This window comes from Dromaius novaehollandiae, chromosome 2 (genome assembly GCF_036370855.1).
Source record: "Dromaius novaehollandiae isolate bDroNov1 chromosome 2, bDroNov1.hap1, whole genome shotgun sequence".
NCBI lineage: Eukaryota > Metazoa > Chordata > Aves > Casuariiformes > Dromaiidae > Dromaius > Dromaius novaehollandiae.
The window spans coordinates 137,247,200-137,258,039 of NC_088099.1; the positions used below are offsets into that span (position 1 = coordinate 137,247,200).

At 35.5% G+C, this 10,840-nt stretch overlaps 1 protein-coding gene across 1 annotated transcript in view; it reads left to right on the top strand.

The window, feature by feature from the left end:
• The window catches only part of PXDNL (peroxidasin like), a 28,383-nt gene extending 20,033 nt beyond the window's left edge, over positions 1-8,350 (top strand). Inside the window, 14 exon segments of the mRNA XM_064505505.1 lie at positions 1,165-1,224; positions 1,226-1,249; positions 1,251-1,701; positions 1,704-1,923; positions 2,054-2,085; positions 2,088-2,105; positions 2,108-2,213; positions 2,215-2,302; positions 2,304-2,491; positions 2,493-2,567; positions 6,113-6,218; positions 6,220-6,254; positions 8,163-8,210; positions 8,212-8,350. Coding sequence (XP_064361575.1) covers positions 1,165-1,224; positions 1,226-1,249; positions 1,251-1,701; positions 1,704-1,923; positions 2,054-2,085; positions 2,088-2,105; positions 2,108-2,213; positions 2,215-2,302; positions 2,304-2,491; positions 2,493-2,567; positions 6,113-6,218; positions 6,220-6,254; positions 8,163-8,210; positions 8,212-8,350 — 1,590 coding nt within the window.
• The last annotated feature ends 2,490 nt before the right edge of the window (positions 8,351-10,840 follow it).

Genomic DNA, 10,840 nt, shown 5'->3' on the forward strand with positions numbered 1-10,840 from the left:
AGCAGATTTTTAGGGCTGTTAGATACTTTAGTCTGCTTCCACTTTAGGTCTTTACATGTTAATCATGTCAGAATAACAAAATAGGATTGAAATTTATATTTAAATGTGAAGCTCTGTTTTGGTTTGTCTTCCCAATATCTTGAAGACCAATGAGTCCAATATAGGCATTCTGAATAACAAGTAACAACCTTGTTAAAAAGCTTATTATGAGAAGCATTTTCAGTGGCACTGATGGCAAGTGAATGAAAATGGAATTGTACTGAAGAGCTCTTAACAACTATCTTCAGTGGGTAAAACATTGTACTTAATTGACAATTTTGTCACTTTGATGTTTGGAAGATGCAGTTATGCAGTTGTTTTTTTAAAATGAGGACAATAGGGATGGATTAGTTTAAGGTATATCCTGATCCAGAAATCAGCCCAGAATATATTTTTCAGTTCCTTTTTCAGCTCTTTGTAAATCATTCAGATGAAGAATCATTCACCTTTTTTCCTGTGGGGTCTTCCAGATAGTTATTTTCCTGAATTAAAATAACCTGTAAAATGAAGCTTATATACTTCTTTGCCAATTACTTTTTTAGAAAGTTTACCCTGTTTAAAGTAAGCTTATCTTTAATTTGCCATTTTTAGGCAGTTTTAATCTTTCAGGTTGGCATCCTCCAAACACTTCTGGGTAGTTGAAATACTTCCTTCAGCATTTGTTTTGTCAGACTGTTGTTTCTTTTAGTCTTTCTTCATGTACCATTTGACACCATAAGTAACACCAGCTGTGGTTTTCTAGTTTCTCTGCATCTTTTGTGTCTGAAGTTCAGCAAATAGATTTTAGTACTCTAGTTTTCCTACCGTTTAGGCTTTTTAGCTCCTTAATCTGTGGCATAACGCCTCAAAACAAGATGCAAACCAAAATTGTGCCCCTATTTCCTTTTTTGTCATGTGTACACTAGTAGTTTAAACTAATTTTCACTGACTCTGCTAGCTCTCTTTGTGCTTCTATGTTGTGTTTTCATCATTAGCTTTGTTGAGACTCACAGTCCATCAGAAATTCAGGGTAGTTGACATTGTGCAGACAAGCTTTTACGCAAGTTTAAACTTTATGCTAATATTGAACCTAAGAGCTGTAAGAACCTAAGAAATTAATTAATCTCTTCGAATGTTGTATTTCAGAATTTCTTTTACGATGACCTAGTTTCCTCTCACTACCCCACTCTCACTGCCAGTTTTTCCTGGATGTACCTCTCACAGAGTAGTTCCCAGATTGCTCTGACATCTGTTTCCACCAAAAGTACAGAAGCGATCACTGGACATGTAACAGTTCACGACACCCAGTGTGGGGCGCTTCTACAACTGATTTTGAACAGATCCTTAAACACACGCATGAAAATGGTTTTAACATACCCTGGGGTTTAAATCACACATCTTTGTATAGTGGTTATTCCCTTCCACGTCCAAGGCTTATTTCAACAGAAATGATTGATACAGAGACAATACAGCCTGGTGACAGATACAGTCATATGCTCATGCAGTAGGGCCAATTTTTAGACTGTGACTTGGATAAGACAATGACTGCTTTGAGTATGTCGTATTTTGCCGATAGTCAGCCATGTAGCATAGCATGTACCAGTGATCCTCCGTGTTTTCCCATCATTACTGCTCATGATGATCCCCAAGTATCAAATTCAAAACGCATGTTCTGTGTTTACTCAAGCCAGTTTGCAGCAGTGGGATGCCCTCTCTCATAATGAACTCAGCTTGTGTGAGGGAGCAAAATAACCACCTGACATTGCATACTGGTGCTTCTAATGTGTATGGAAGCTCTGAGAGAGAATCTGAAGAACCAGGAGATAAAACTACTCAATATGGCCTCAAAGAAGATTTTCATTGCCACACCATGCTTTCAGCAGAAGGCTATAGAGAAAACGAGAAGTTGGGTCTAACTGCTTTACACGTGCTGTGATTTCACAAATGTAACCACACAGTAAGAGAATGCTGAAAATGAACTCATTCTGGGATAGAGACATTGTCTATAATGAAGTCAGAAAGATTGATTGGGCAGTACCACATTGAGGCACTGGCTACCCAAGATCTTGTTGAGCATGGCATGAAGATGATGGAAATTACAAAGGTTATAACCCCAGTCTAAATGCTGGAATTGTTAATGCATTTGCAACAAATGCTTTTAAGTTTGGTCACATGCTGATCAATCTTGTTCCGTTTGTTGAATGAGACTTTTGGAGAAATAGCACATGGTCACCTTTTGATTCACAAGGTCTTTGTACCATCCTGAATAATCAAGGAAGGAGGCATTGATTGATCCTGTCCTGTGTTTTTTGTTTGGTGTGGCTGGTAAAATCAGAGCATCTTTTCAGCTTCTGAATCTCAAACTGACAGGAAGGTTTTATGCCATGGCATGCTCCACCCTGGATTTGGCAGCTAAAGATATCCAGAGGGGGTGTGATCATGGGATCCCATGCTATGCTGACTACTGGGCTTTCTTTAACTTCAGTTGAGAAGTTTGTGGATCTTCAAAATGAGATTAAAGACACAAAAATTGGAGTGAATTTTAAAAAGTGAGTATTAGTTAAAATGTATGTATGGTGTGATATATGGCAATTTATGTGGTATTTTAATTTGTCAGCACAAGCAGCAATGAGTTTGTTTTAAAACAGTTTTGCAATTGTATTGCTTCCTCTAAAATATGAGTCACAAAAAATACTTTTCTCTTTCCATGTATTTTGTTAGAAACTTTTTGATGAAGCAAGAGCAACAAAAATATTTATTTTATTCCACATATTTCCTTTCCTTTCCCTCTTTCTCTCAAGTTCTTAAATGCTTTTTGTTCTTCTCTTTGATGTCTGACATTTACAAATCTTATTTGCTTTTATTCTTTAGGTGTTCCACTTTCATCTTTTCTCTTGCTCTGAATAATCTTTTATCCTCTTCCTTCATTCACTACATATTCTACTTAATTTGCTGTCTTCTTCTGCTTCATCTCCTTCAAAATACAATCATAACCATGTTTTAAGGCTTAAATCACATTTTCAGTCCCATAGCCTGTTTTTTAAAAAATAAATAAAATAAAGGAGCAAAGATACTAATTTATTTCCTCAAGAGACAATGGCATACTTTTCACCCAACTGCACATTAATATGTGTTAGTGAATTGGTCCTGTATTTGATTTGCCCAGTCCCTTTTGCTATCCAGTTCTTCTCTACTTCCTTCCTTAATGAGAGCTTTAGTATTAGGTTTGCAGCATCTCTTTTTAGTGGTGAAAGAAGGGTGTTTTCATTGTATAAAATAAATAATTATTGAAATGTAATCCAAATTTATAGTTGACATTTATTGTTTTAAAAATTGAAGACCTCTACCTCAGAATACGAGTGGCTGAAAATGGTTTACTATAAGAGGAAAAGGCGATAAAATCAAGTTGAGAACACCACTTGTTACAAAAATGAAGGCTAACAGTTTATATAATTCAGAAAAATTTGGCAAAGAAAAAAAAAAGCAGAATATACTTTTATGAAGTTCCATGTAATCCTGAAACAGTTGGTTAACAACTCTGTCATGTAAGTTGTTACTAGAGGTAACATTTGTGAGAAGTGCTCTGTTAGAATATTTATAGAGAAAGCATTGCTCTGGATTATCAGTTTTACTAAAGCTTATTTCATCTCCAGAAACATAAAGTTTCTTACAGTCTTTCTGTGAACTTTCATGTGAGATGGATCAGTCTGTTAAGCTGCACATTCAGCTTAGTATTGTATTGTAGCATCTAACCTTTTATTTTTCTTTTTTCCTTTCCTTTTTTTTTTGTGAAAACTGATGCTTTTGTGAATGCACAAGCCAAGACAAACTTACTGTTTCTATTAAAACAAACAAGCAAACATACCTTCCACACTTCGCTATCCAACAGTACTTTTGTAGCCTTTTATGGGCTATGATATCTGTTCCTATCCTTGCCCTAGGATCTACATTTTTGGTTAAGATTTCATAGTCTCTGATTTTCGACTCTGTACGTAAGTTACTTCCATTAAAAGATGCATACAGGTGGAGTCTACAAAAGGAAGGGGAAACTTTCCTTTCAGTTCTGAAAACTGAAAATGTTATATCTGTATGCTATAGTGTGCCTACACAGAAAATGACGGGGTCTAGTCATCCCAGAGTGGTTAATTACCAGCATGTCTGGGAAGAGATAGGAAAGAAAAAAGATTAAACCTATCTAGACCCCTTGGAATAACTGAAATTGGTCATAGAAGCTAAACCAGTGCAATAAAAGAGAGGAAAAGGCTTGCACAAAAGCTGAAACCCTAAGTTTTGCCTTGCTATGATAGCAACAGCAGATCATCCAGAGAGACCTTTCATATAATCTTGGCGTAATTCGGGTAAATATTGATTTTATGTCACTTCACCTGTCTTTCATAGACATTTGTAACTCCACTGTCTCTTTTTCATGCTATAAGTAGATGTTTGCGTTAGCGTTTTTCTTAAGGTGGCTGGAGTTATACGCAGTTTAAGGTTACTGGAGGAACATTATGGTACCCTTTACTCACAGTGTGGTGAGTCTATAAACCAGAGCCCTAAAAACACCTTGACAAATGCTTCCTCTCCCCAGTATGTTCTCCAGTCCATCTAAAAGGTAATAGTGGGTCCTTATTTTAGCTATCAATCAGGCCAGGACGTGTGCTGACTAAGTGAGGTCAAGGTAAGCACCACTGTGCTATGGTGTGACTGCTGGTGACGGTGAAGGCTCACTGGCATGCAGCAAAATACTGGGGTGATTCACATTCATATATCACTACTTTTAGAACTGGAACTACCTGAAACCTTTGGGATTCTGTATCTCCTAAAATATCTTCCTAGCACAAAAGCTCTCTACCATGCAAAATTGTACCAACATTTAGCACTTCTTTTTCAGGATACATTAGGTGCAGCATAGAATTCCAAAACTTCTATCTGCCTGTTTACAAATAAAACATGTGTTGACAGGAAAAAAAAAACACGAAACATACATGAATAGTTCTTTTGCTATATAATCATATAAAAGCCAGAAGATTTGATATCAAAGTGTAATATCCTAATTTCTCCAAACCTATAAAAAACCAGGTTCTTTTGCAGAGGAGTCAGACTGTCTAACATTGATTTTAGTTTCTGTTTCTGGCTGTGGAAGGCCTTGAAACAGCAACTAATATTGCTCATAAAAGTATTATGCTCTTGAAAAGACCGAGAGCTTTTGAAACGGACTGTTTCATGCTTAGAAAGTTACAATGTCTATGAAAAACTGGTTTCATAATGACAATAAAACTGAAGTTTTGAGAGCTTTTCATTGAGCTGAAGGACTCAAGGGAACACAGAGAATAGTACTTTTGGGAGGGGACAGTCAAGCTGGAATGTTTTCAAGGCTGTACAAAGTGAATCACAGTCACCGAATGTAAGCTATTCTAATTGTATGTTAATATTTTCTGTGGTTAAAAAAAAAAGTTTCTTTTATAATCTGTTGTTCCAGTTCAGCTGAAGAGTTTGAGTGACACTTTTGGTATAATAGATAAGCTGCAAATATCAATTTGGTATGCTTTTAAAGAGTATGGGAATACTTGACTTAGGAAAATACACTTAATTTTTTTTCCTCTTTTTTCTCCCCTTTTTAAATGGAGTAAAACTGCTTCTGTTTGGTAACTATTGATTACTCGTGGTCAGGCAATGTATTTTAATGTTATGAAACCACAATTTTATTCACTAAGGTTATGTTTTCAAAGTGCATACCTACTTTATTATCATATCGGCTATTTAAAGAAGAACATAGTATTGGATAGGAGATATATCTATTCAATCCCTTTTTTTTTCCTGCATGTAACTTTTACATCTGAGTAACTGCCTAGTGAGGATATTAACATTCATTTGTAATACTGTGATGGGAACATCAGGAAGATTTTCAGAGATCATACAGAAGGAAAAATGTTTTCTTTCATGAGCCAGTTTTCTTTTTACAGTGCATTATTATTCATCAAATTATACCCATTTCAGTTCAAAAAAGTGAAAATTAAGTCTTGAAAAAGTCTGTCTAGTTCTGAATTTCTAATATTTCTTAAATGTATTTGACTACTATTTCTTAAATGTAATGACTACATGGCACACCACTGAACATCAGCTTGTGGCCTGCACTTAAGCAGGAAAGCATAATTCCTGGTACAAGAGCAGGACCAACTCAAACATAATTCTGTAAATTCTGTAATTCAGTTTCAGTATCTTAAGGATGGAGACTGGTAACCAATTTTAAATATATTATAGTTTTGTCTGCAAAGCTCTAATCTTGTAGTATTGACAGTTTATAATGCAGATTTGATAAAGTCTGTAGTAACTTACATGATTCAGTCTTGATTGTGGTTAAGGAATGTTGACACTATGTTGTGAGATAAATTGGGAAAAAATGCTAATTTTAAACATTTTAAACTGGTATAATAATCCTTTCACTTGATTGTTTGTCACTGCCTGCATTGTGAGAGTTAGCTAAATATGTGTTAAAAATATCATTGGGATTTATGGTACTGTAGTCCTGCTCAAAACATAGAGGAAGTGTAGGACAGGACAGGACTGTGATGCTGTCTAAACACATGACACTACAACTTGACTTTAACTGGTGCCATCCATCAGCCTTTTTCATCTCATGAATTGCAAAGGGAAATCATTTAGTGAGTCTTCATTGGATGATTAAATGGCATCTTTCCATAAATCAGTAAATAAACCAGCTTAGCCTCTTTAGGTTAACCTCTAGGTCTTGAACCATATTTGAATTCCTGTGTCTTGTTTTCTACATGGGAGAACTATGCAGGATTCCTTAGTCAGTGTATATTACGTTCATTATCTATATTCAGGCTTTTTTGATTTTCTTTCTTTAAAACATAAAAACATAGACTTCTGGACCTGCCATCTCATGTCTGTAGTGGGCAGCAGAAACAGATCCATTGCATATGGATTTCCTTCCTAATGCTAAATTTCCAGTTTTGCTCCTTTAAGGTAAAAACTACACACCCAATGTAAGTCTTGAAGTAAGACAGGGAAATAATCACTTACATTCAGCTGTATTACTGACTTATCCTTCCATGCTTCTTTCTCATGCCTGCCTACGGGTATGGGAAAGCTTTGTTTGCTTTTAGTACTTAAAATCCCACTGCAAGTTATGTATTTTGAACTGGCCCCTTTCCTGCTGATCTAACTAGACTCAATCTTTAAAAGCTCTGAAACAAGAACAAATAGGGTATATCATTAATACCTTTCATAAAACATACTAAGACTTCAGTGGTAAACTCCAGTTCACACTATGAATGTGTCCTTTCGTCTTCTCAAGACTTGTTATCATGCTATAAAATGCGACATAAAGGAGAAAAAAAAATAAGGATAATTTTAACAGTGAGCCATGAGAGAGGAGAGAAAAGGTACATTACTATTCCTTCTTTGCAGCTATCTATTTATTTCAAGCTAACCTTATTAAATCTGTACATAAGGATTTTTTAAATGAGAATATACTTTCATCATAATGAACATTTTTTAATGCAAAAGTTCTTGAAAGATGTTACATGCTGCATGACTTAGGTAAGCTCAAGAATTTGTCAAGAAATTAACTTGAAAAGCCTTTTTTTAATCAACAATAATTGAAGAATTTTGACCCCTTCCTTCATCAATGGAAGCCTTCTGAAAATATAAGACAAAATGCTGATACAGAGAAGGTATGACATATTGTAATATTGTAATGTAGATAATGAAGGCAGATCTGCTTTTTGCAAATTGCCAGATGCTTGTTTTGATTCTAGATTTTTGCATACTGATAGTTTTAATTAATAAAATTCAAAATTATGAGAGTAATGAACTATTCGAAGTTGTCTTAATGATAAATAAAGTGTGAAACCTGCAGTTCAAAACTTGTTTCAACATGAGATCGTTCATAGCCAAAACAACTGTGTAAGGTCATAAAAAATGAGAAATTGATTTAAGAAATAAATGGAAGCAGTTAAAATAAATTTAACTATGAACAAATAATACACTTTTCAGTATTTGTGTTCTCTGTCTGCTTTTATCTTCTGCCTCATTACTGCTGTGCAATATGATGTTTAATTTCCAGGTAGCAGATCTGTGATTCATTTTATTTATTTATTTATTTATTGTCTTCTGACTAGATTTTGGTATGAAACTCCTGGAGTGTTCACCACAGCACAATTTCCTTCCTTTGGCTTGCTTATTTTGTGACAGTTGTGACAACACCCAGCAAGCCCAGCCTGATGTCTTTGTAAAAGCAGACTGTTCTCAGAAACAGTCTTGCAAGATGGATCTCAGAATGTGGCAAGACTGCTGCGAAGATCTGTAATAATCTGGAATGCAAATAGCAGATGGAATATATAAATCCAAAGTAAATATATATACATATTAAAAAAAAAAAAAGCCCAGAATTGTTAAACATTTCTTCCCATGTTAATATTACATATTGTGACAGGAAGTTTAGTAAAAAGATGATGAACTAAGTTTTGAGAAAGCAGTTTTACTTTCAAAACACAGCATTTTTTGAACAGTATCCTATTAAGAAGGATTGTATTGACCACTCTTGTTATTTCCAGCAATATCTTAAAAAAGCAAAAGCCTCAGAAAATATTTTTCTTTTGCTAACAAACTTATGAGAAAGTGGCTAAAGTTTCTCTACTAAAGTAAATATCCTGATTCAAATTTACTTTCAATGTTTATTTCTTTTTAACAGATTCCAGCTATCCACCTAGTTGAATGTCCTTAAGTATTAACTATAGCTGAAGAAAATTGCGTGTCATTAATTGAAGTTATTAATTACTGTTGTCTGCATCTGCGATAATTACAGCATGTGTAATATTGAATAAACAATTGAATAATCACTGTTTTGTCCTTTGGTGGCAATGTAGAGAGAATATAATATCTGTATATACTTCAGGACTGCAGATGAGCTTTCTCCTACCTCAAGGCCACAGTCTTTGGAACTATATGACCTAGGTTAGATTCTTCATGTTCTAATACTATGTAGTCCTCTAGTAATTGGTTTTTTTTGGAGGGTAACTCTCAAGTGTGCTTTTCTGCTAAGTAAGAAGAAAATTAGTCAAGCTGTTTTTGAGTTTACAGGTCATTACCCTAAATATGAAGCTATTCAGTAAACATACTGATTGGCATAGTTAATACTTAATTTATACAGATTGCAAGGCCTCACAGGGAACTGTGGCCTGAATGGTGCTCTACAGAAGGGAAAGGAAGAGGGAAAATAGCTCGGAAGCTCAACCATCAGTTAAAAGGCAAGCAGATATAAAGTATGAAGTATCTTGTACTTCAACTTCTGCAGCTCAACGAGATGAGAGAAGGTTTTTTCATGAAGCCCATGTTCTTCTCCAAACAACTGAAGTAAGGTGTGAGCATTGTGACTCAGTAAGTTAGCATGGAATTCAGGAACTGAATGTGTGAAGTCCAGAGGTGGTCTTTAACAAATCAAGTCCTCTTCTGCAGCCGGAAGAGTTGTGATATTGTCAAGGACTTCCATACCTCTGTCCATTTCCTTTCCCCTTTCCAGGGAGTCATTGGCTTAAACAGAGAGCCAATCAAGTAGTTTAGTGGGATGAGGCCCAGTGGGACAGACAGTTTGAATGTATCTGTTCCTGATTTCTCTGATAAGGTGTTCCTGATCAGCTCCTAGGAGTTCCTAGGAGTTGCAGGTTTTTGGGAAGAATATGCTGCAATCCTGAGTAAGAAGAGTTTCTCTGAGAGAGCTATAGGCTACAGCCTGCCACAGATTATATTTTTTAAAAAAATATCTGCCTCAGTTGTGGATCATGTGAATGAGCTTAGCCTTATTTTTAGATAGTCCCCCTCCATCCTAGCTGTATCTAATGTGCTGTGCAGCTGATTTCCCTGGACTCGTTGCACACACCCAAGCAGCCTACCAAATCTGCAAACATCAGCTGTTATACAAGGAGGAGATTGCTAGATTTCCTAACCCTAGCAAGAATAAAGACCTACAGATCTACAAAGTTCTATTTACAAAGATCTACTGGATCTTCTTTCAGATGTTTCAGAGTGTGGAAGACTGTTACCTTGATATGTGTGTAAATTTAAAAGATATGTGCAAAGTGTCTTAGAGGAAAAATTCTTATCAACCAGTAAGAGAAGCTAGAGCTATTTTAAGTAAGGTAGACAAGAAAAACCTTCTAGAGAGACTTTAGAGGGTGGGAAGAGTATAAAAGGGAATGCTGGGCTGATTTTGAGCCAACGAGACAGCTTACATGCTGATGACATAGTGAAAGGAGACGTTAATTGTTTATGCTAAAAATACTTAAAAGGCAAAACAGATTCAAAAATAACATCTGGGATTATATAGAAAGAGGAAGAAAAAAAGAAAATATATATAAAAGGAGGAGGAAAAAAAAAGAATCAAACTAATGCATGTCTCTTAATGAGACAAGGTGGTGTTTCTGTGTTTGCCCACACCACAACAGTCAGATCCTGAACTTGAGCTTTAATAATCACATGAACCTTTAGGACCTAAGATCTTAACTGAAATTAAGATATCTATATGCACGCTTCCTTAAGTGGAAGTCACATATTCTCATTTTATGGAAGAGAAAGCAAGTTTTTCAAGATTTCCACTCCCACAGAAAACTGTGGGCCTCCCCTGGACTCGGAAAATACTCTGTCCATCCCTGATGTCATGCCCTAAGGATTTTATACAGGTAGCAAATTTGTCTGTGGATTTCTCAGTTTTCTTAGTGTTCCATGATATTTCAGCAACTATTTATACACGTGCATTAGGATTATTCAACTGTAATCAATTTTGTGAAGTATTTGAATTGAG